Consider the following 25,312-nt stretch of genomic DNA (forward strand, 5'->3'; position numbering starts at 1 on the left):
AAGTGTATGTAACCTGAAGTGTATGTAACCTGAGGTACCACTGTAACAGAATTCTGCCCAATGCTGTAGCTGAAGTGTATTGTGGATGTCAGCTGGGCATCCAATTCAGTTGGCTGAGTTGGGCTGCAGTGCCTTGTTTATTGCAACGTGAACATAATCCTATGTTTGGCAAGCATAGCCACAGAAAGGCATGTAGAATGCCATGTGAGGAGCCCAGAATGGTTCTTGCAGCATTGGCAAGAATGGAGAGGATACAACTGCCCCTCGCAGCACATATTGATGGCTGTCCCTGCCTACCTACAATGAGTTAGGTCCTGTTGCCAGAATGTCAGGATGAATTTCCCCTTTCTGTAGGTACTAGAATCTGCTTCTTGGACCTGCAGCCTTGGTGCAGTGGCTCACTGGGCCAAATTGTTGTTAGGGAACACCTTTGAATGTTGCAACATACAGGGAGTTGTAGTTTGCTTGAGTTAGCTGTAATCTCTATGACTAGTGCAGTGATTCTTCATTGGCACAAACTGGCTACCAATTCCATCTGAAAGGCTTGAGAGTGAGTGATATTTACCCACCTCACACTTACTTGCTGAGGCCTTTCCATAGGTTAGCGGTTTAAATAACATCTTGTCATCCTCATGCCCCTCTCAGCTGACCATACTAGAAACTCCTCCATCCTATTTATGGAACATGTAACTAATGAGTCTGCATGAAACGTTCAAAAATAGAAATTGCCATAATTCATGAGTTACAATATCCATCTGAGGCCGTATAGCTGTTTCCCTGGCAGGCTTATATGTGTATTGTACCGCAAGCTATCCTGTCAAAATAGGGTTTTGTTTCGTTTGTTTGTTTTATAAAGGCAGTGGAATAGAACTTCACAAAATGCATCCTGTTCTATATTCAAAATATTTTGGATCTCAACTAGAAACTTTCAGTTTATTGAGCAACATAGTACAGCCTTATCAGTAGTCAGCAGACTTTAAACAGCTGCAGTTCCTCCACTAAATGCATGACTCAGTTGTTGGAAATGTGGAATTGAAATATTGCTAGATTAAAAAAAAAGGAGTTGAAATATTGCTAGATCAGAAAAATGTAGTTATCGAGTCTTTGCACAAAGCTGCAAACACTTATTGAAAAGCATTTTGAATGATTCAGTATTCAAACACTTCTAACATCCTGTAAGCAAGCTTTCCTCAGTAGACACCTGTTATAGAACTCTTGTGAACCTTTGGACAGTGGCAGTAGTGCATCATGGCAGATCTAATAAGAAATGTAAATTCATATAGGTCTTAAAAATGGGGTTGTTTATTGCACACTGACATGAATCAAAATAGACACATTTAACACTTCAGCAGCTGTTACTTCCATTGCATGGGGCTGATAATGCCAGGGTAATGGGTTCAATGCCTATATGGGCCAACTACATATTCCTGTATTGCAGAGAGATGGACTAAATGATATTGGAATCCCTTCCAGCCCTGCAATTCTGTGAATCCAGGTCAGCAACAGTACACATGTATTGTGTATAGCAGTGTGAGAAAATTAGCTAAATAAAAACACAACTAAACAGATACACACACAACATACATTTAGAAAGGAGGAAGCACAGAGGGCATGAGAGTGAGAAGGCACACTAGCCATGGGGGTAGCCAGGATTTTTGTTGGGGGGCAGGCTTTTGGTTTTTTGGGGGGCAGAACCTCAGCTATGTATTTTTAATTGATTTTTATTGATGGGGAGCAGCTGCCCCTCCCTGCCCCCCCCCCGGCTACACCCATGACACTGGCTCATTCTTTCCAAATGGGCTCACTTGGCAGACTAGGCCTCAGCTTTGTGCAGCTGAACAGGGAGAATCAGAGAGGCACGGTCACACACACGGAGATAAGAAGTTCAGAACAGATCTAAAAATACAGCCATACCTAGATAGGTAGAGGAAGAGCAGACGTGGAGGCTATGATTAGAAGGGAAAGGGCCTCCAGAATATAGGAGACGGAGCAAAGGTTACCATGGCAGCCTCAGTGGACAATAAAACTGGCACAGGAGAACTGAGTTACGTTGAAGCTCCTGAGTTATGCAGGAAAACAGTTGAGGAGAACAGGGAAGAGGGAGTCCTGAAAACAATGGCTTGTTGTCAGCTGGAAGAAGGATCCTTGCTTCAACAACTACCATGATTTGATTTCAGATTCAGATGATGGGCCCATAAGGGCCCATAGCTGTCAACTTTCAGATTTGAAAATAAAGGAGGAGCAGCCTCGAAAATAAGGGATCAGCAGCCTCACCTGTCCCGGGGACAGTCTACGGGATATCTAACAATCCGGGATAGCAGCGGGAAGCATCAGGAAACTGCGCTGGAATAAGGGAATTTCCCACAAAAAAGGGAAGGCTGACAGCTATGGAAGGGCACCACATTGTACCGAGGTCACATCCTGTGCATATGACTTGCCAACATCATCTCCATTTGTGTTTTCCTGAATGTCTGGGTAGCACTACTAATTATCCTGGCACTTCAAGGTACAGTTGCCAGCAGTGAGCTCAGCTTCTCATAACTGAAACACATCAGAATGTGATCCATGGCGGATGAGAGGCTCCCATCCCTTGCTATCCCATCCATCAAAGAACGGCATTGCTCAAAACCCTCATCTCTCTGCATTTGCACAAGCCAAAGGCCGAAAAGCCACATTCTGAGTAGTGGCATCGCACTATGTAACACAACAGATGTGTCACAGATTTTACTTTTAATAAGTTTTCTGTTTTGTAGCAGTTCCTATATCAGTAAGCATAATTAATTTTGGAATATCCATTATGTTATCTTTAAAAATAATAAAATAAAATAAAAAGCCATCCAGCTTACCCCTTACAGCTTTATTTTATTGTAATTTATACATTAATTTATATAGTGCTTCTAACGTTTGGTTGTATTTGAAGGGAACCAGCTACCTAGCACAAATGACATTGAAGTTGAAAAAGAAACATACAGTACTGTACTTTAAAGATAATTGAAGGAAGATAATTTTTGTAGTTAGTACCCCAGGAACTAATAGAACATTGGGGGGGGTGGATGTTACAGGCGCTTGCTTTTTGCTTCTCACTGCAGCAGAGAGTACATAAAAAAACGCATCGGCTGAGCTCAGGTGGACCTTTCCCTAAGGCCGCCCCTGAATTCACATTTACTGTCGACTACTGAAATGACTTTTTAGAGAGATTATAGAACTATTGGCAGTTGCATGGTTATATCTATTGCCGTCAAAACCAGCCTAAAAAAATTGTTTACATACGCGGCTGTTAATAATATATAAACATAATGATAAATGCCAATGAAGAGTTTGAAATGCATTAGGCAGTGCAGTTTTTCCCTCCAGGAATTGTACTGAGACTTTGTATACAGAAAACAGAAGCAGCGAACTCAACGTCCCTTCGATAGCTCAGCTGGTAGAGCGGAGGACTGTAGAGGCGCTGCTCCACACGGAGATCCTTAGGTCGCTGGTTCGATTCCGGCTCGAAGGAGACCTTGTTTTTTTTTTTTTTTTTGCTTCTCTGACAGGTATAAAATCTCTTCGCAGTGTTGCTATTCATTCCTTTTCTTAATGCCGTGTTCTTTTTTAAAGGCAATTGTATTATCGTTAATTAATACAGATTTTTCTCTCCCGAGAAAGGCGAATTCACGAGTGCCCAGTCTTGTATACCGTACGGCGTAAGAGGAACGGATTCTCGCTACTTTTTACGTGGGGGAAAAGGAAAGCGGCACAACAGGCTGACTCCGTACATATCCCAGAGGGTATTTTGCCCGTTCCTGAGTTGCCTTTGGCTACTGCCCTTAAAAACGGGCCGTTTTCGTTTCGGTTGTTTTGTCGCCTCACAAGCCCTGCGAGGCGAAAGGACTCCCTCCCCCAGCATGCCTTGCGCCTTAGCCCGCCCTCGGCCCCTCCTCCGGCTCCCTTCCATATCCCGCCACCTCTCCCCTCTTACTGGCCGTTCCCCCTCCTCCCTCGCACCAGCCCCCCTGCTTGGTCGCGTGCTTTCTGGAGCAGCCAATGGCGTAGCAGTCCGCGTGCGCAGATTCAAACGGCGGCTCTGGAAAGAGGCTGGGCGCGAGATTCGGCGGCAGGGACAAAAAAAAGAAGAAAAAGGAGCCAGCGAGGGTGGAGGCGGCGGCGGCGGCGCCTGGGGGAAAGCAGCCCTGCCGGAGGAGCTCCGAGCCGTGACAGCCGAGCGAGGCCCCAGGCGGGGGACTTGGAGCCCGGCTTCCCATCCCTTTCGCTGAGCGTAAGGCCATGTCCCCCATGCGGGGGGCGAGGCGCGGCCGGGGCTAAAAGGCAGCCGCGCCCCCCTCCCCGCCCTCTGGGGGCTGCGCGCCTTGGCCGGTGGTGACAGCCGCGCTCCCTTCTTCTCGCCTTCCTTATGGTGCGCGCCAAGGATGGCGAAGAGGCCGCGCAGGTGAGTGGCCCCCGCAGACCCTCCCGATCGCCCCCTCCCCAAGGCATCTCCAGCGCCCTGCCTGCTGCCCGGGACTTTTGGGGAACCTGAGCCCTGCCTATCCGCTGGAACAGGGGGCTCCTGACAGCCCTCCGGCCGTCTCCACAGATCCCTTCGCCTCAGGAGATCCTCGCTGCCGTTTCCACGTGCCCTGACCATCGGATCCTTTGGTCCATTCACTCTTACGCCCCAGCGCCTCGACCTGAGTGCATCTTCCCAATGCCAATTAAGGTGTTCCCCCCCCCCATCATTAATATTATTCACAGAGCACAAGGGGACACAGAATCTTGTGTATTCAGTGGTAATCTTTTCACTTGATTCTCGGGTATTCAGTAGTAATCTTTTCACTTGGTTCTCCACCTTGCCCCCAGCTACAGCACTATTCCAACACTCGGATTTCTTCCCCTTTGGAAATTTATACTGCCCTCTGGGTTCCACCCTATTTTCTTTGTTTTTGTGTTTTGGCATCGAGTCACATAACAATGACAAAAGAGCCTTTCATATTGGTAATTCATGTCCTCTTATCCTGGTAATTCCCTCTGTCGCTTATTTACTGTAGTGTCGATACAGTGGTTTTTTCTTTTTTTTATCCTTCCTCTGTATGAGAATAGTAGATTGTACAGCTGTTTCTAAATGAGACATGGCACTGTGTTTTCTTCCTTGGGAAGGCAAGGTAGAAAGCTAATTATTGTTGTTGGGGGGGGGGGCTGCAACGGGGAGGAAAGCAATGTCCATGTTGACCTTAAGGACCTGACAAGAGAGAGAGTGTTGCCTGCATATAAAGACATGTACAGTGTGTTTTATTCTCGTACAAACATTTTTTTCGTATTTCTACAACAAATCACTCTGAAATTTACACCCTGTGTGATCATAGAATTAACATACAGATCTCAAAACAAGAATGTGTAATAATTTCATTCTGGTGTAGATAGTTTATGTACAGTATCAAACTAGATATCCAGGATAGAGGATAGAAGAACTATTGTGGAATTACTTATCTATCAGATTAAAGTTAACAATGGGTCTTACAAATGCAGTTTGGGTAGTGTGCTAATGGCTTTGACATTCATAAAATGCCTTTTTACTTTCATTAGAATATTAAAAATGATTGAAACTGGATTAATTTTTTTTTTAGTTTGAATTGGCAGCCTGTTACTTTTCTCTCATGTGTTCACATGCACACACTTGTGGGCTCAGTTTTAATTCTGTGTTTATTAGTTTTATTTGCAACTCTGGAAATGCTAGCCAACTATCTTATGCCCAATTATTTGGAAATAAGCCACTTTTGAAATCAGTGGGACTTATGTCTAAGTAAAAATGGACAGACTGAGTCTAATGTGAATGACTTTTTGAATGTGAACATGGCTTAAAATGGGATATTATGGCCTGGTTCAAATGTAGTGTTAAGCAGTATTTCTTGTTCTTTGTTTTGTCAAAACTTTTATTTTTTTAGCAGAAAAACAAGACAAATGAAGCATCAAGAACTGCACAACTGCTATCCTAAACATCTGAGTCGTCTCCTAGCTTTCAATGTATATAACATAAGATTTATTACTGTATGTGCAAGGCTCAACCCTGCCATACCGCTTTACAAAGCAGAGCAGTAATGTTCTTTCTAAGGTTTGTTTTTAATGTTGAAACCATGGGGTAGCATTCAACTAAATAGCTGTGCTTTTGCAGTGAGATTTCACCCCTTTTCCTCTCCCTATGTGCACTCCACACCACCCCAAACATATTTGAGAGGGCATATGGGGAGGAGAGAGGGAGAACATTGTGTTGTGCAAGGAAAAATTCTTTTGTATTGATGGAACATTTTGTTAAGCGCTCTGTTGAATACAACCCACTGTTTAGAACTTGTTTGCAAATCATATTCTGTGTTTGAAATACTGTGAATTCAAATAATAGTCACATTTTTAGGGACTACTTTGAATTACTCATTCTCTCAATGAAGAAAGAGAATTTAAAATAGTGTGACTGCTTTCTACAGTAAAGAAAGAAATACTAGCTGAGCTAAGTTCCCTGAAGAATGACATCTTGAGAGAAGTCAGTTGATGTGGGCATCTCATGTACATGCTCATCATATACACATAGGAAACTAAGCATATCTCATAAGGGCCTCAGAAAAAGAAGACTGTTGTGTATGAGGAATGTATGCATAGTGTGTGTGTGGGGGGGTGTATTATATTACAGTACATGGGAACACTGTTCCTAAAAAGTTTACATGGGATAACTTATTTGTCTCACTTGAATTTATACAGTGGTTTGTGACTTTGCATCATGGCACTAGTACCAGCTTCGTCAAAGTAGTGTTACTGTTTTCTACACTGGGGAAATCCTTACAGGGCATTCCTTACAGGGAAGTATCTTTAGGAAAAATAGGATTTCTTCAATACTATTTAGGAACAGTTGCTTCACTTCCTCTTGTGTGGATTCTCTGTCACACCAAGGAAGGCATCCAGCAATGTAAAAAAGGAAAACTTTTGGTGACTGAGAGTTATGCTGACATTCATGATTACATCATGGGTTAAGCAACCTATAAACTGCAGGTGTTTGTCTCCATAAACACTCAAAGCCTAAGTTAGATGAAGTCAGAGGAAATGTGGAAAGAGTATGCTTCAGAGATAGTGCTGCTTTTTATTATCCCAATATAGTTGTAAGCCCCCTTCTCTCTGTTCCTCAGTGTCTGCTTTTATCCCAATCCTGTACACATGCATGTGTGCACATATATCTGTCTAGACTGGCTTTAAAGTATCCAGTGCCACCAAACCGGCCAGCTATCCCGGGACGATCATGTACCAGTAGTACACTTGTTGTCTGTAATTTAAAAAGCATAGCTCTTTGGTAACCTTACACCTCACGTGTATTGGAAATTTGTAAAATATCTATTTCTGCACATTTATTAGAAAGGCTGAAGGGAAGCAGCTGCTGAAACATTTGTCTAAATAGGGCATTTACAAATATTAATATTGTGTCACAAATAGATATTGTAAAGGGGATGGAGGTGAGAAGCTAGTGGGTTTTTCCCTGTTCTTTAATTGTTATACCCTCTTTTTGGAAGGAAGGAAGGAAGTGTGATACAACTATGGACAAATTTTTTGATGTAAACACCCAATAGTTTTGAAATTAGGTTTTTTTTTTCCAGTAGATGGCGCACAGACATCAAGGAGGTACAAGGGTGATGACAAACTTCTTCCTATTTCTTTTATTTCATCCTGAGTTCCCAGCTTAATGCTATTTGCTACACAACATTCTTGAATAGAAATAAATTTAACATAGAAAAATGCATGGTGTGTTTCCCTATACACAGGGCCACCTTTAATGCAATCTGGACACTTGTTAGTTATGTTTGTGGTTTCCAATAAAAATTTAACAAGTTCTTATGTAGTCACCCTTCTTCAACAAGACAGACCTTATATAAAACAAATGTTACTAAGTTGAGAAACCCAGGACATTAATCTCAGGACCGTATTGGATCCTGCCTAAATGGAATATTTGAATCTTTTGCTTGGATGCCCTACATCTTTTTCCTAACTGAAAGCAGTGCAGGGGCTGTCAATGGGAAAACAATGAAGGAAAACTGTCCTTCCCTCATGCTACTGTTCCACAATTGGAATTGGGCCTTCTGTTGATGATTTGTTATTTTTTTAAAAAGATTTCTCAAGCTGTTGTGTAAGCATGGTTTCACTGTCAATGTTAACTTAATATTAGCTTGCACTTTGCAGTGAGGAAGATGATGATGACCTTCACTATGCAGATCATGACTATGAAGTACCACAACAAAAAGGAACGAAGAAGATATGTAACAGAGTAAAATGGACGCGTGATGAGGTGAGCCTTAACCAGGTAATGGCTTTTCTTTATGTTTAGATCTAATGTCATGTGCCTATTTATAAGTTTTTAAAAACTGTATTAACAGGATGAAAAGCTGAAGAAGCTAGTAGAACAGCATGGTACAAGTGACTGGACATTTATTGCTAGTCATCTACAAGTAAGTAGAAATTATTTCAATGAGATTTTTATTATTTTACATACAAGAGTTCAAAAGCCACATGTGCATCTCCATTGCATGTGCCAAGATGTCTTCCACACTGAAGTTAACAACAAAGCTCCTAATGGAAGCTCTGGGTGTATAGTGGAGCGTTATGGAGTCTTCAGTTGGACAGTGATTTTTTTTCATTCTTCTGCAGAATCGTTCTGATTTTCAGTGCCAGCACCGTTGGCAAAAAGTCCTGAATCCAGAACTTATTAAAGGCCCCTGGACTAAGGAAGAGGATCAGAGGGTAAGTGATCTATATTTTTCTTGATTATTAATTATGTTTCTGAAAGCACAGTAGGGTTGCCCAAGAGTGCACTACCCTGCTTTTACCTTACTGCTTTTACCTTTTGGCTGACCCAATTGTAGGATGGGGTCCACAGTCCCATTGTTGTGCTCTTAAGAGTTTACTTGGATGAAAACCAAAATATAAATTAGATTGCTTGAATATTTTCCCAAATTGATTTCATTTCCCATAGGATAATGCTATCAGTTTTTCACAACACTGTCATGTATTTAACTATGATGTGTTAAAATGTAACAATTGGTTTGTTTTTCTTACATGTTAAAAGCTTTCTAATTTCACCCTGTACTTGGCCGCACAGTATGTGGAAAGGAAGAGTGATATATTTCAGACTGTTTTCTAAAATGCATTTTCTTTCTCATTGGTTGGGAACTGTACAATTTTTTATTTAAAAAGTCAGTGACACTCTGTCTTTTGGAACTTTTGAAATATAACTGTTTATCATTTTGCTTGACACAATCTTGTACTACTTCAGTATTACTATTTTTTTCCAAGTAAAAATAGCCTAAATAAATGTAATTAGGATTCTCTAATTCTTTATCATGAATATGGCTATTGTTTTCTTATATAGTAATCAGTTGCATACTGTTGCTGTTCAATTTGTGTTCCAGGTTATTGAGCTTGTTCAGAAATATGGTCCAAAGCGTTGGTCTTTGATTGCAAAGCACTTAAAAGGAAGAATAGGGAAGCAATGTCGAGAACGATGGCATAATCACCTTAATCCTGAGGTAAAGAAATCTTCATGGACTGAGGAGGAGGACAGGATCATCTATGAAGCTCACAAACGCTTGGGAAATCGATGGGCTGAAATTGCGAAGTTGCTTCCCGGAAGGTAAAATCGCACTGTTATTTCTAGGTTTCTGAAACCTATGCCAAAATAATTGGCACTGGCCTCCCCCCACTCCCAGTTTAACATGTTCAAAGAAGCTCCACCCTTCTCTATGTCATGTCTTAACTCAATTTTTTGTGCAGTAGGCTGTGCCATAGCAATAAATGTCCCTCTGCCTGGCCAATCCTGCCAAGCATCCAGTGTCCCCAACTGATCTCCATAGTTTTCACTTAAACTTGTAGAGCAGTACCTAGTAGTTCTCCCAGCTAGGCTCATTGGGATGGTGTGTGTGTGTGTGTGTATTTGGAGGAGGGGGGGTCCTTCCTTGCATCTGTTTCTGGGCAGGCATGATTACATAAACCAGTAACCACTGAGGCTTAGAAAAGGAAAGAAGGGAGTTTGGTATATTAGATGTCCTGTGGCCTTCTGGCTCAAGTAACCAGGCAGCAATCTACTGAACTCCTTTAGTTTCTTCAAGTACCCATGATGTTGCTTGATATTGCAACATCTATTTCCCCTCTCCCATCACCCCCTGCCATGCCTAGAATGTTACAGAGCTAAGCTGTGAAAGTGCTCCCCAGAATCAGCATAGAAGGAATTGATAGTGTAAAAGTTTGTTTCTAAAGGGTGAACTAGGAAGAAATATCCAAGAAATGGATTACAGTGGTACCTCAGGTTACATACGCTTCAGGTTACAGACTCCCCTAACCCAGAAATATTACCTCGGGTTAAGAACTTTACTTCAGGATGAGAACAGAAATCGTGCTCCGGCGGCGCGGCAGCAGCAGGAGGCCCCATTAGCTAAAGTGGTGCTTCAGGTTAAGAACAGTTTCAGGTTAAGAACAGACCTCCGGAACGAATTAAGTACTTAACCCGAGGTACCACTGTATCTCACAGTGGATTTTGTAGTATTTGCTGATTAAGTAATTACAAATGTCCTGCTTATCAAATAGCATACCTTTCCTCTTTTGTTCTTTTGTGCTCTGCAATTTGTCTTGCATTTTGAGTTATTTTAAAATCTGAATCAAATAGTTGTTAATGCTATATTCAGAGCAGTTAAAGTAATACAGATTTCTTCCTCCAGACGGCTATGATTCCAATAACAAAGAAACTAATACTTGGGTGGAATCCAAAGGAGGAAGAGAAACATTTTTAAATTCTACTTGTCCAAGTTTCTGTTAGGAAGAATCCTCTTAGATCCCCCGTCCCTTTCTATTAGTATGAAAAAGAAATATTGTACTGTTTTAGAAATATTTGAAATTTCCCTTTTTAATTTAGAGAAGTACTGAGAGGTATCTTTCCTTCTTAAGACATTATTTCTCTCATGTTTCTATCTTGATATAGCTAAGCTCTCAGGTCAATGCAATATGTAACTACATAATTTCTACATTTTGGGCACAATACATCCAAAGTTAAATAGTGTTCATGGTTTAATTCATTTCAATAAGAGTTAAGAAGGTGATTAACTCTCATCCATTGAATACATGAGACTTTATGTTGCTTTACTTTGGCTGGATCTGTCCCATGATTTAGGACTGACAATTCTATCAAAAATCATTGGAACTCCACTATGCGAAGAAAAGTAGAACAAGAAGGATATTTACAAGATGGAATCAAGACTGAGCGACCTTGTTCATCAAAACTGCCGCACAAAACTTGTGCATCTACAGACCATCTTCATACCCCAAATCAGTTTTACATACCAGTGCAGGCACATGTAAGTTCTTCAGAACCTTTTGTGTGTGTCGGGAGTTGGAAGCATATATTAAAATGGATGGTAATTTTTTTCTGTCAAGTGCTGCATTCTCTCCAGTGGTGAGTAGGACCACTGTTTTTATTTCTCCCAGCAGCCCTTTCTCTTTTCACACCCCCCTCTACACTGCCTCTCCTTCTCTCTTTTCATTCTTGGTCTTCGAAGAGATTAGTCTTCTGCAAAGGACTTTAGAAATTTGACTGAGGGCTATGGCTAGCCAGGTGAAAAATAAGGCAATGCGCCTGTACCTTTCATAGTTATGTAAAGTGAGGGATTTCCCTAGATGAAGCTGGCATGACAAGCTAATCTGCTGAAATTCCCTCTTTTTCTGGTATAGATGTTTTCTGTTTCATTTATTTATTAAAATGCATAGTGATGGATGAATACTGATGGATATAATAAAAATTGGAGTGGTTTGTGTAAGAACCATCATAATAAATGACACTGAGTAATGTTTCCAAAAACAGATGAAGAATAATAACAAAACTATGTATTACAAATTGGGCAGGGTACAAAACAGAGGTTGGGGAAGTTAGTTGGAGTCCAGGAAGAGTTGAGTAAATGTTAGTTCTTAAGAGTTATTTAAAAGTTATTACTGTCTTTGCCTCATGAATGGCCCAAAGGAGGATATCCCTGAGGTGTGTGCTGTTGCTGAGAAGGCCCACTTCTCCTTGTGAAAACTTAGAAATATATTTATTTCATAAAATTTATATACTGCTTGATTGTAGAAAAAAACATTAAAGCGGTTTACAAAAAAGACGGGCTTGGTTTATGCCAAGGGAGGCTGTCTGCTACAGTATGTATCCTGGTCCCAAGTTGTTTAGGGCTTTAAATATCAACAGTGAAACATTGAAAGCTACTAGGCAGCTAATTTAGACTGAGATGTGTCAAGATACTCAGTTCCATCAAAGAGCATGTGCACTGCATCTTGACAACCCTACCAAGGTTGCTCACTCTGTTAAAACTTATATCACAAAGAAACTATTGCTGTTAAAGAAATTGTTGTTGAGGAAATATCTTCAGAATTTTTATTTAAAAATCCAATGTTTACTGCCTCAATAAGCCTTTTTTTTTTAAACTCGGAAAATGATCTCGTCTCCAAGTGATACCGTGATAAATTAAAAGTGTGATAAATGGATATTGTGATGAAAGTGATACGGTGGATAAATTTTCTTTTATAATTTAATAACCTGAGAGTTCCTCGTTTGTCTCAAATTGATCAGTTTTTGAAAAGAAGTATGTGTCAAATTTAAAAAAATTGCTGAAATTGAAAAATGTATATAAAGTGTATAAAATCAGTGTATAAAGAACAGTTCTGATTTGTTAGATCCCAGGATATCAGTATGTTTCAACAGAAGGCAACTGCATTGACCATGTCACAACTTCTTCAAATTTCATTCAGGTAAGTTCTGTCTATAATGATGAATTTTTAAGCTTTTTATGAAAATATTTGGCAGATAGCATGCAAATGTTTTAGTTTAAGGACTTTATCACCAGGATTGTGTTGAGCAGCAGTTCCATTAAAATGAATAATGGCTTGTATATAATGTGACCTCTAGGAGAGCATTTTGAGAGGAATTCTGTGTAGGTGAAAAATGTGTCTATAAAATTAGTTTCAAAGGTTATAAGGTGTTCCCCCTTTTCTTTGGGGGGGTGCAGATAGAGATTGTGTGGCCTACAGTGGCCTGGCTAGCACATTGTATTAAATAATACTGTAGTTTAAAACAAACTATTCTGAATACCAGTTGCTGGAAACCGCTGGAGGGGATAGTGCTCCTCTGCTCAGGTCCTGCGACTTTGGAGAGTTGCAGCTGGGCAGGAAAACAACAATCCTTTCCTCCCTAGCTGCAACCCACAATCACCTCTCCTCCACTCTAATTAAGCTTCAAAAACCTCTTTCTGTAGCCAACAGAGGGCTTCTTTGAAGACTACTTGTATTGTGAGGAGTTCTTTTGGCATGGGGTGGCGGAATAATCATCCCCAGTGAGCCTGTGATCCTTCAGAATTTCTCCTATGTTGCAACTAATCTTGAAAAGCAGTCAGGAGGAACAGTGGGGGTGGAACTTATGGGCACCAGGAAAGGCCTCTGGGTGCATGTGAACCTGTGGGCTCTGTGTTGGCAATCCATTTTTTTTAAAAAAATGGAACGCTTCACGAACCTGCATGTCATCCTTGCACAGGGGCCATGCTAATCTTCTCTGTATCGCTCCAACCCTAGTACATGTGCTGCCCAAGCGAGCACAGGCAATCCATGTTTTAAATGAGAACTTATCAAAGTTTAATTGAGTTTGCAGAAAATTATAACAGCAAATATGTTGCCATTCTCAGTAATGTGCCCTAAACATAACACTTTGTCCTTTGGTGTTGGTGTTGTCTTTTTCCTTCAATGTATGCACCAGCAGCCATTTGATGATGATCCTGACAAAGAGAAAAAAATTAAGGAACTTGAGCTGTTACTTATGTCGGCTGAGAATGAAATCAGGAGAAAGAGAGTCTCATCTGTAAGAACTTTTTGTATAAATATCATGATGTCATGATGGCTAATTATCTTTTACTGTGCATATTTTAAACAAAGTAATGAATGAGCTTCATGATTCTGATTTGTTTCATATGTGGATTCTGCTTCCCCATTCTCCTTTGCTTATACAGGAATCCTCGAGGGAGTCCCCTTGGTTTTCCCTGTACAACTGGGACAGTGGGACAAGAGGGAGGGGCAGTTGAGATAGCTTGAATGACATAATGTGCTACTTAGGACAACTATCTTAGAGTTTTTAGAAGAAAGTTGGTGCTTTCAATACCTTTCATTGCTAAATTATGGAGGGCAAAGGAAATGTTGCAGGAAGGTAGCTGCATGCACAATAGTAGCGTCTGTGCTATTTCTGCCATTGGCTCTTTCTCTGCATACGGAATGTGTTTTCCTTAGAATCCCAGTATGCTTGAACTATAGCCTAAATGCCAATCAGCGTGGTTTAACAATCAGACCTTCTTCCCAGGGAACTCTGGGAATAGTAATTCTGAGAGGGGAATTGGAGTCTCCCAACCACTCTCACAACACTAAAAAAAACCAACTACAGCTCCCAGGATTCTTTGGGTGAAGCAATGACTGTGTAAATTGAGGTGATACTGCTTTAAGTGGATAGTGCAGGTGGGACCTAGGTTGCCTAAAAGTAATTTATGTTAGTCATCTTTCATGTTTAATATCAATAAAAAGCAACACTTTTTGTATTCTTAGCAAGCTGGAAATTTTTCTAACTGGTCTGGAGGCTTCATCATGGAAGATAGTATGACAAATGCCCTAAATGGCATTGGGGAACAAACAAATGACTTCTATAATCTGGATGAAACCCAGACTGCAACAGCTCAGCAGAACTCTCCTACCAAATATTTGGCTGTGGAGGCAAATGCGGTTTTGTCATCTCTACAGACCATTCCAGAATTTGCAGAGACACTAGAACTCATTGAGTCTGTAAGTCTGAATCATCTTATTTCCAACCTTTAATAAACAGTTATTTTTCATAATATGCAAAAGAGAAACAAACAAACAATATTAACATTAGCACAATATATAGCATTTGTTCTATGTATTGCAAGTGCTACATAATAATAGTGTTTCACTATTAGCTGCTTTATTGGTTTTTGTAAAGAAAAACAATGCAGAATTAGGAATTAACATTCTGGAATAAGATGAGAGAAAATTAGGAGACTGAATTCAAACTAAAAAGACATGCACGTAAGGACTAGAGTTAAATTTAGTCATTTTGTGCTAGAATGACGGTGCATAGTTAAGCAACTGATCCCACCAGTCCAATTCTGTTGAAATAAATAATTCTGTTTATTCCAATAAACACATGGCACAATGTTTCTTTCTCCCCCTTGTAGGATCCTGTAGCATGGAGTGATGTCACCAGCTTTGACCTCTCTGATGCGGCTACGTCCCCTGTCAGTCAAGCTCCAGTAAAACTAATGCGGATTCAGCACAATGATGGGGCCATGGAGTGCCAGTTTAATGTAAGTGTTGTACTAGATGGCAAAAAATCAAGTGACGACGAAGAGTCAGCATCTCCAACCACAGCCAAGTTCAGTACTCCTCCAACTATTTTGCGCAAGAAGAAGAAAACTAGAACTGGACTATCACCATCAGTCAATGAACAGAACGATGGTTCTTGTAGCAATGGTTCCAATTTTGCACTAAAACAAACACCAGTGAAAACACTACCCTTTTCTCCTTCCCAGGTAAATAAAATTAATGTAATTAAACTTGGTTTTATTGAATAGGTTAGGCAGGGTTGTCTACTAAATCCTATAAATCAAGAAAAGATGATGTTACACTATTCATTCACTTGTAACAATTGTGTAGTTAAATATGCAGCTCTTCCCTGCTCAGTGCATTGGTTCTGCACTTTTTAACTATAAGTGACTCAGACCTGTCTTGGGTTGTGTCATGTCAGGAATTGAGATTGGCTCTATAAATGGCTTGCAGCTCTTCCATACAAATTAGTATTGTTTCCAGTGTTATCTGAATGGCGTAAATCCAACACAGCTTTAAGCCAACAATTTTACAGAAAATCACTGAAAATATTGGAATGATTACAGTGGTACCTTGGGTTAAGTACTTAATTCGTTCTGGAGGTCCGTTCTTAACCTGAAACTGTTCTTAACCTGAAGCACCACTTTATCTAATGGGGCCTCCTGCTGCTGCCGCGCTGCTGGAACACGATTTCTGTTCTCATCCTGAACCCGAGGTAATATTTCTGGGTTAGCGGAGTCTGTAACCTGAAGCGTCTGTAACCTGAGGTACCACTGTACTCCAAAAGTTCAGCAAAAGGTCAAAGTAGAATGAAAGATAGTTTTCATTAGTTGCAAAGACAGCAATGTGATCCTCAGATGAAGGGTGGTATAGAAATTTATTTATTTATTTGTTTATTTATTTAATGATGTTGTTGATATTAACTGATTGGTTTGTATCCAGTGATAGTTCTACACTTGTAAAACATACCTGGGTACAGCCCATTGTTCTCTGACCTAAGGCTAGAGAATCATTCTTATGAAATCTTCATAATGGCATGATGCTGAATGAGAATTTGTCTTGCTACAAGTTGGACAGCTCATAATTGTGTGTATGGGGCAGAGTAATAAAAGCAAAACTGCTCAATTTTCATGGAACAATTTGTGTTCTTGTTTTATGTGCAGTTCTTCAACACCTGTTCTGGAAATGAGCAGTTTAACATTGAAAATCCTGCCTTTACATCAACTCCAATTTGTGGGCAAAAGGTTCTTATTACCACACCTTTACATAATAAAGAAGTAACACCCAAAGATCAAAAAGAAAATGCAGGGTAGGTATATGATTTTAAATGGCTTTTAGATATGAATTAAAAACAAAACAGAACCTAGATGCGCTGAAGAATTACTTTGCAAATACCATCAAAGGAAAGTGGGGGAGTGGATTCAATCCTTAAAATGACTGATTTTGACTATCTAAATAGTAACACACTGTATAAATAACTTTGGTTCTTGGAAAGTTTTAGGACACCTACTATTAGAAGATCGCTGCTAGGTACAACACCAAGGACCCCTACTCCATTTAAGAATGCTTTAGCTGCTCAAGAAAAAAAATATGGTCCTCTGAAAATTGTGGTATGTAGAATTTTGGTTCATATTCCTTTTACGTAACTTTTGGTTCACATTGCCTTGGATACGCATACACACATACACATATCAGGACCCATTTTTTAAATGTAATTGATTTTAAACTGTTTTAAATATTAAGTTTTAAATTGCTGTAACTCCTAATGGAGGGTGGGTAAGAAATCACATCATTATTAGAGTGGGACTTCTATTTAAATATAAGACCATACTATGATAGGCCATGTTACTTTGCTTCAAACCAGTTGTTGTTTCTTTCTTCCTTTGAAAGTTTAATGGTAATCCTTTGTACTAGTAGATAGGTATATAGAGAAGCATGGTTTGATTGGTTGTTAATGTCCTCATCTCTTTCCATAGTGTTGTGCTGGATTGCTTCTGGATATTCCATAAATTCAATAAGAATACAGTTGAATTACTTGTGCATTGGAATTAAATGGTTTTTTTAAAAGTAGTGTACATACTGGTAGTTCCATGATATTTAGGAGAAATCATCTCCTGGCTTGCCTTCTGCTTGATGTATTTTACCTGTTTGATTAGTCACAGCCCCTTGCCTATCTGGAAGAAGATATCAGAGAAGTTTTAAAGGAGGAAACTGGAACAGATATCTTCTTCAAGGAAGAAGAGGATTCTTTCTACAAGGGCTGCAAACTAGAGGTAAGTTACATTACCCTTTTTCAAAGCTCCTTTACAAAGAGGGTGAGGGCACCACCCACCCTTGTTGTTTTTAATGGGTATTATTGGAGGGAGAAATGATAGGGAGCAGAGAAGTGTGTGATTTTGCATAGGGGCAGGGAGTGTGTAATTTTGCCCCACTTTATGTTGCAAGCTTAGGTTGGGGAGATAGCAGAAGTGAGAGAGCTGTTGCTACCTGTAAATACATACTTGTATATTTGGCTTGTTGTCGATTGTATTTCTGTAATTTGGAATTGCTATTAGTCATTAATTTTATTTTGGTTTAATATTAATGTTTTATTTCTGTGCTGTTATAAAATGTGGAATTTTTCACTCTTTAATCTACTTGTGATACTTGTAAACTGCTTAGTGATTTCTGTGAAATGTGGAGCTGTACAACAATTTAAAAATACATAGTATTCTAGCATTGCAAGGATTATGGAAACGATTGTAGTTGCCTTTCTTTCTTTAAAATGTTGCTCCTAGAATCCTTCTGTGAAGAAAGTCAGGAAGTCATTAGTTTTGGATCCTTGGGAAAAAGAAGAGCTTGGTGCCCAGTTTTTCACAGAAGACAGTGTTCCAGATGTACAGGTGATCAGCATGAATTAAAATATGCACATATTTAAGGTAGAATGTAAACTAATTTGTTTCTGTAAGTCATAGTTATTTCAAATCCTCTCTGTTGACAAGTAGCACAACCAAGCATGACACTGGCTTTAAAAATATTACTACCAAATTTAGATTTTAAATGGCAAGAAAAACAGCAGTCTTGTCTCATTTTGTAATGGAGCATTTTTAATATTATTATTTATATGCGGCTTTTATGCTAGAAAGGTCTTTGTGTTAGAGATACAAGAACACATTTATCTGGATCCATAAAATATTTCAATCTAGAATTATTGGAATTAAGATGATACAGCCTATTGAAGTCATATTGCCAAATGCTGGTTATTTTGAAGTATGCCACTTTTATAAGGTTGCTAATGATAGGGAAGAAGCTGCTGGGCCTTATTGTTTGTATTACAGGTAGTGACTGTTTTAGGAATGTCTGATACATATGTGACCGTGCATGCACATATTGCCCACAATTTCACTTAAACACGTGATGCCTTTGAATGTAAATGGGGGAGTTGCCTGTATGTCAGTTTTTTATTCTTCAATTAAGTTATTTGATTTAAACTTTTTTCTAGTCAGAAAATATATATACTACATCCCTTCTGATGATTCCATTATTGGAAATACATGACAATAGAGGCAGTAGGACTCCAGAGAAACAGGATTCCAGTGCAACAAAGCTGAATGTAGCAATGAAGAAAAAGCAGAATACTTGCACTTCAAAAAATGTCAAAACAGAAAAAACCTTCCAGGTCTGTATTCAATGCATCTTAATATTCTGCTTTATTTAGTTTAGCTATATGTTCTTTGGAAGATTACTTTTTACATTCTTTCCTTTCTGTTTGTATTTAGCAGCTTAGATATAAATAAGGAATTGAGGGTTCTTGATGCAGCTTATTTTCTGCAAGATGCTCACGATGCATCCATTACAACTAAAATTTCAATATTTATCAATGCAAATATGATGCATTGGTATTGAAATATGCAATGCAAATATGAAGGTTTCATTTTAAGTCCAGTAGTACCCATGTAGATTTTAGTGCCGTGCCCTCTTTGTAGACTTGGAACAGTACTGCTGAGGTTTCAGCATCCCACATAGTGCAATGATAATGGTGCACTAGAACCACATTGCAGAAAAACGTGGGCAAGACAGTTAAGAGTAATTCAGATGCTAGCTTCCAAACATGTTATATGTATTACTGTATGTGCACATGCATCTAATGGGTACATACCTTCTGGCCTCAGCCTCAGCATCCGTGTGTTGAATGAAATGTCAGGAAGGAGAACCCATCCTTGGAAAACTGTTCCTCCTGATGTGTTCCTCAAAACAGGCAGGACTAGAAACCATTTGGAAGTCCACTCAAATTTTGAAAGCTGTCAGCAATAAAGTTGTCTATTTGCTAGGAGCATGCATGCACTCTTTTTGTGAATAGAATTTTGAACACACTATCTGTCTTTAAAACTAATCATCATAATCACTTATCATGCATTTCAAGGGCGAAGTCAGTTTACTGGGCACAGTATCTGCATACAGAGGTTTCCTATGGGTTCAGTGGAGCTCTGATTTCCTCCCACCCCGTAGCGAGAGCTTCTGACTGAGAGGCCTCTCTGTGCCTTCCATATTCACATCCAGCCCTCCCCTTTGGCTCCGGTGCATAAGTAAAATGAATGCTGGTGTTCAATACCTACCTTTATAAGAGTCCTCTGGAGATGGCAGTTGTACCTCCACCTGGCTGGAGCGCCAAGTGTGCAAAGTGGTTCACAGGCATTTTCAGTAATGTTTGATTATATAGTATGAAACCTTTTTTGTTTTTGTTTTTAAATAATAGAGGAATCTGTTCAAGGGCACCTTGCGGCTGACAATTTAAAAACTTTTTATTTTAAAATAGCATAAGCTTTCGTAGGTGACAACCTATTTCATGGAACTGCTCAGCATCTGAAGTGAGTTGTTCCTACAAAGGCTTGTGCCATTTTGTAAAAAAGAAACTTTTCAAAAAAGCTTGGTGCCATCAAACAGATCTTTCTGTATTTGGAGTAATGTATTTATATTGAACTGTAAAGTCTGCTGGTGTGATTATTCCCACATTCCAGATGAGGGGGCTGAGGCTGAGAATAGGAGCATTGTCTTAGGGCCACTTAGTGAAACTGAGAAATGCTGAATTCTTATTGTTAAATGATACATTTTATTTTAAGTTTTGGTTGTAAGGATACTGTCATAAAATGTACTTTCCCTTCTTTGTGACCCATACTCTCCCTATATCTGCTCCAGAGGGTCCCCCAACCCTATGGAGCAAATTTTCGGGGTGGGGGGTAGGGCTGCGGGAGAGAGAAGAGGAAGCTGAAATTCTGTCATGCCAGGAGAAGTTACTTTTCCTGTGAGGCAGCCACAATTGGATTCCATATTTCGCTTATAAACAAAAATTTTTGATGTGACTTGAAAGTAACTGTTACCTGGACCATGTGTTGCAGGCCAATTGTGAATGGGAAGCTGTTGTTTATGGGAAGACTGAAGATCAGCTTATTATGACTGAACAAGCAAGAAGATACCTGAGCACCTATACAGCTACTGGCAGCACTTCAAGGGCTCTGATCTTGTGATGGTCGCTAAATGTACCATTCTACCTTTTTCCTTTATACTACAGACTTTATACTGAGATTTTTTCCCAGTAATGTATGTATGGATACTTTTTTGAGTTGAAGCTGCATTATAAGGAAGAACTTAAGTCTTTTTTTAAACCTTTTTTAAAAGCAAGTTTAATTGGTCTTTTAAAAGACCACTCTAAAGAAAATGGTGAAAGGAATATTTTTTTAAGCCGTTTTAAAAATTCTTTATACATTTCTCTTGTTCTTAAGAAGCTTTTAATGTAGAGTAGGTTTACAGGTACTCAGTGATCTGTAAAAGAAAAACATTACACAACTCCTTGAGAATGCTTTTGCTTAAACGCATTTGCTTATGTAGCAATTTTTATAAACACAAAAGAAAGACTAAAGGAAGAATAGAAAGTTGCACTACTAGAACTAGGTATGCTGCACAAAATTAACTACAGTGTTAAATGTATTTATTTGAGAATGGTACTTCTAATAAGAGTAGACAAAGGGAAGAATTTAATTTTTATTAGGATAAAGCATCAGTATTCAGAAATCTCAAACTGAGACCATTGTTGAATGTATTGTACAGCATGTGGGAGCAGGAAGACTTTTGTAAATTTGGAAGGGGGTTTGTTTTTTAATTTATTTTCATTTTAAAGCTTAAGGCTGCAATCTCACCAAGTGCTCGCATATTCCTGCTGCTTTGCAAAACAACACAAACTCAGGAGGAAGCCAGGACAAACTTGCTCTTGCTTGCAGATTGGAGAGGAGTAGTATCATAACACCCACTTCTCAGAGACAACACCTTTAAGCACTGCTGGCCCTTGCTCCTCCTTTCCATTGTTGTAACCTCAGCCTCATGCAGTGTTTTTATACACAGTCCATTCTGCTAGTTTTTGAGATGAACTACATCCCCTTATTATCCTTTCCCCATAGAAGCAGCAGTCCTGACCAAGTCCTCAGTCTTTTCTTGAATATGAGTCTAAAGCTAACCTGCCAGTTGAGCCCCATTCTCCTTCTAGTCTGTGAAGTCTTTGGGACTCCAATCACTGCCTTAATTTTGGTAGGACACTTAAGAACTTTCCAGTATATATCAGTCAGGGGCATTAAGAAGAAGAAGAAATCAATGTTTCTGCAGTGGGATTACTCCTGCAAAGCTCTAACATGGGTAGATTGATAGAAGAGCTCTCTTTAGGTCAGAGGATGTGAGCAGCTTGTGACAGTGAAGAATCCGTATCTTAAAAGATGATGCTCATATTCTCAGTTGCAGGTTGTGCCTTTTGACAGGGATGAGAGCATCTTGATTCTGGTGGTGACTGTTGATCCTACAAATAGCCCAGGGAAGGGAAGGAGAGCAAGGCCCCAACATCGTATGAAGTATCAGAATTGACTGTGTCATGAAACATTGTACCTTGCAGAAGTTTACAAATGGAAAATGGGAGAGGAAGCTCAGTTGGGCTGGCCTTTTACAACAGTTGCTCTGACTTGCTCTCAGTCTCCACAAATGCATCATATTTTACCTGAGGAGATAGATTGGAATGGTGGTGGTACCTGAGCTGTCTGTTGGCTAAGGGGTGTCTCTGAAGATATCCTACTATTCCTAATCAAATCAAAGCAGGAATAAAAGGAAGTGGCCTGTGGTGTGTCTCAAAAGAAGCACGGTGCAAGGTATAAACACATCTCTGTGTGAAAGAGACTTCCTCTTTTCTGTTTTTTTCCTGAGCTGTGTAAACACTGTGAAAGTGGCAAAAGGGAGAATGAGCATCCTTTCTGAAGGATGGTGGTGGAGGATCAGCTGCTATGGCAGGATGCGTGAAGTATCTGGGTTGCTCTGCGAATGCCAGCCCCAGAAGTGGGTCTATGCGGGCACAAACGATACAAAGGATTGCAGCCTCAGTGTGCAGATATATATATATATGTATGCAGGTTGTCTAGAAGCGGATGTTGTTTTCCTGGTAAATAGCTCCAGCAAAAATGAGAAAGAGCGAATTTTAACCTTGGTGCATGGAATAGCAGCGAGATTGCATGCTGTGAAATACATGAATTTGCATTTCATCTATTCAAGATTGCACTATTCCCTTTTAAATCATGTTGGTCTAATATAGTAGTTTTAAAGTTCAGCTTAGTTATACTACAAATATTACAGGACCCTGGTTATTAAAGGGATACATTGTGTAGGGACAGAACAAGAGGACATGCTATGTCTCACCTTGTAGCCCTATTTAGGAATCAACACCAATGCATTACATTACACCTCTAAAAGAAATAAGAGTCGTCTCATATAGTTATTTTTCTTGACACAAGCAGCCATGGGCTTTCCTTGGCCACATTTTGTGCTTGCTTAAGTGTGGAGAGATGTTGGTGTGAACTGGGCTGTAGATTGGTTAGTTGCAGTGGTTTCTGCAATTGTGCTTGGGAGAAGTGCCAACACAGTCACAGAAGTTGCTGTTGGCTCTGTCTCTGTACAGCTCAAGTCACCCTCAATTTTCCCCACCTACCCTGTGTGTGGGCCTGCACATGACTAAGGATGACCTATGGTTACTTGCGCTTAGGCTGTGAACTCTTTCTAAAACCATTTATGCCTGCTCTTGGATGCCTCAACGACCCCATTACAAAACTGTTTAAAATGAAAATTCATTTTCCCCTTAATATTTGTACATGCTTCTAATCTTCACAGGTTACAGCAGTTGCTTCAGTTTACCTGCTTTAGACATTTGCACTTATTTATGTCTGATTTGAAGGAATGTCTTAGTTTTGCTTGTTGTAGCTGTTGTTTTTTTAGTTAATTTCTTGCGAAACATAATGGTGTGCTGTCAACCTTAATACTGACAGGAAAATAGAATTGTGTACTGTAGGTGTTATCTATTTATAAATCTGACACTCTTCCTCTCCACTCCTGGGTGTGCTGCTATAGATACTAGCAGAATCTGCTTGCTGCTATGAGAGATGGAAAGAGCGAGCATCATATGCACTGTATGTAAAATGACAAATAGAATGATGGCATGTTCTCAAGCTAAACTGATATCAACTGTTGCTGTGCATGGAGAAACACAATTACCAGAAAGAAACCTGATACCACATAACACCAAGAACTCTAAAAATGATATTCCTTATTTTAATATTGTGTGTGTGTGGTATGTAAAGCAATCTCTGACGTTAGCATACTTAAATACAGCTTAAGGCCCCGTATCATAGTTATTTATTTATTATTTTAAATGGATATTTATATATAGGAATATTCACCTCGCTGCCTTTAATAGGCACTCAAGGTTTTTATCCAGTGTTAAAACTGTTAGCGTTTTTTCTGATCAGCTCTGTTGATAAGAGGATTATTCTTCCTCTTCAAAATGTGAGAAGCCAGTTTGGGATTCCCTTTGGCATTGTTGGTTTTGGTGTGTTCTCTCTTCAGTATGTTTCTTTAGAAGATTCCCCACCTGAAGCACAAAGGAGTTAAGTGATGTGATTAGCATAGTAAGACTGTAATTCAGAGAACCATTCCTACCGTGGCTTTTGACTTTTGCCTTCTTTTTAATCACAGCCTACCCACCTCAAGGCCATGTGGCAAGCTACAGTCATGATGGCTGTTTTAAGTAGTATGTGTGTGTTAGCCTCTTGTCCTTCTGGGTATACACAAGCGCTTAGCTGTATTTAAAATGTGTTCTCTGGATTACAACCATTATGCCAAGATCCAAAGAGTGTGTGCACCAGTGCTGCCTGGATTTTCCAATTCTAGCTTTAGTTTCTTGTGCTACGTTGGAAGATTCTCTGGAGAGTCCCTGACTTTCTGGAGTAGTTCTTGGGAGGACAAGGCATAGCAGGGGACTGGTCTGTGGGGGAACAAAGTTCCGCAGTGTACACACAAACACTGCCTGCAGCTCTTTGGGCTGACTCCATGTCTTCATCTATTATGCTTAAAAGATTTGCTGCTTTGCAGGAGGTATGCAAATTATTTGTATTTTTCTTTTTAAATGGTACCAAAGCCTCCAGTACCAAGGTTTAACATAGGTCTCTGGTAAGTAGTACAAACTGGAGCTGGTATTGGTTGAATCTTTCATTTAATTGCTTTCGTGTTGCTTTTAGCAAAAGAAATAAATAAAAGGTTTTGAACCTTTGCCATGTTAGATATATTTTGATACTTTTGCAGTCTTAGGTGCATTTGCAATTTTTAATATATATATATATATAAGTAGAATACTGTATACCTGCAGCAGCCAAACATGCATGTTGGAAAATGACAGCATCTGTTAATATTTACGTTTCTAAAGTTTTGACTCTAATTATAAGATGAATATCTTTGACGTTTTGTTGTGTTTTGTTATTTTACTGCAGATTTTGTTTCACTTAAAAGAATCTTGCATACAAAGCAGGAGACCTTAACACAGAAATAAAAACATTTATGTACA

General features: G+C 39.6%; 1 protein-coding gene across 8 annotated transcripts; it reads left to right on the forward strand.

Moving 5' to 3' along the window:
- The first annotated feature begins 3,997 nt into the window (after positions 1 to 3,997).
- MYBL1 (MYB proto-oncogene like 1) lies at positions 3,998 to 25,312 on the forward strand. Of its 8 annotated transcripts, none has more exons than XM_083517847.1 (16): positions 3,998 to 4,429; positions 8,191 to 8,296; positions 8,385 to 8,456; positions 8,656 to 8,748; positions 9,417 to 9,637; positions 11,168 to 11,351; positions 12,715 to 12,789; positions 13,790 to 13,888; positions 14,620 to 14,853; positions 15,267 to 15,620; positions 16,578 to 16,723; positions 16,916 to 17,024; positions 17,571 to 17,687; positions 18,192 to 18,296; positions 18,896 to 19,072; positions 20,790 to 25,312. In XM_083517847.1, the coding sequence occupies exons 1-16, from the start codon at positions 4,410 to 4,412 to the stop codon at positions 20,916 to 20,918; spliced, it is 2,241 nt and encodes a 746-aa protein (XP_083373973.1). In that variant the 5' UTR covers positions 3,998 to 4,409; the 3' UTR covers positions 20,919 to 25,312. The 8 variants fall into 8 exon arrangements, with proteins under 8 accessions (XP_083373973.1, XP_083373969.1, XP_083373970.1 ...); XM_083517843.1 differs by having other exon boundaries at positions 4,010 to 4,429; positions 8,177 to 8,296; positions 13,787 to 13,888; positions 16,910 to 17,024; XM_083517844.1 differs by having other exon boundaries at positions 4,010 to 4,429; positions 8,177 to 8,296; positions 16,910 to 17,024.

This window comes from Podarcis liolepis, assembly GCF_965112155.1.
Source record: "Podarcis liolepis genome assembly, chromosome: 8".
NCBI classification, from domain to species: Eukaryota; Metazoa; Chordata; class Lepidosauria; order Squamata; family Lacertidae; genus Podarcis; species Podarcis liolepis.

Coding starts and splice junctions, on each gene's coding strand:
- MYBL1 (XM_083517840.1), top strand. CDS start 6,027: ATGTGCAAGGCTCAACCCTGCCATACCGCTTTACAAAGCAGAGCAGTA. Junction 12,790..13,786: donor CTTCTTCAAATTTCATTCAG/GTAAGTTCTGTC, acceptor TGTATGCACCAG/CAGCCATTTGATGATGATCC. Junction 15,621..16,577: donor TACCCTTTTCTCCTTCCCAG/GTAAATAAAATT, acceptor TTTTATGTGCAG/TTCTTCAACACCTGTTCTGG.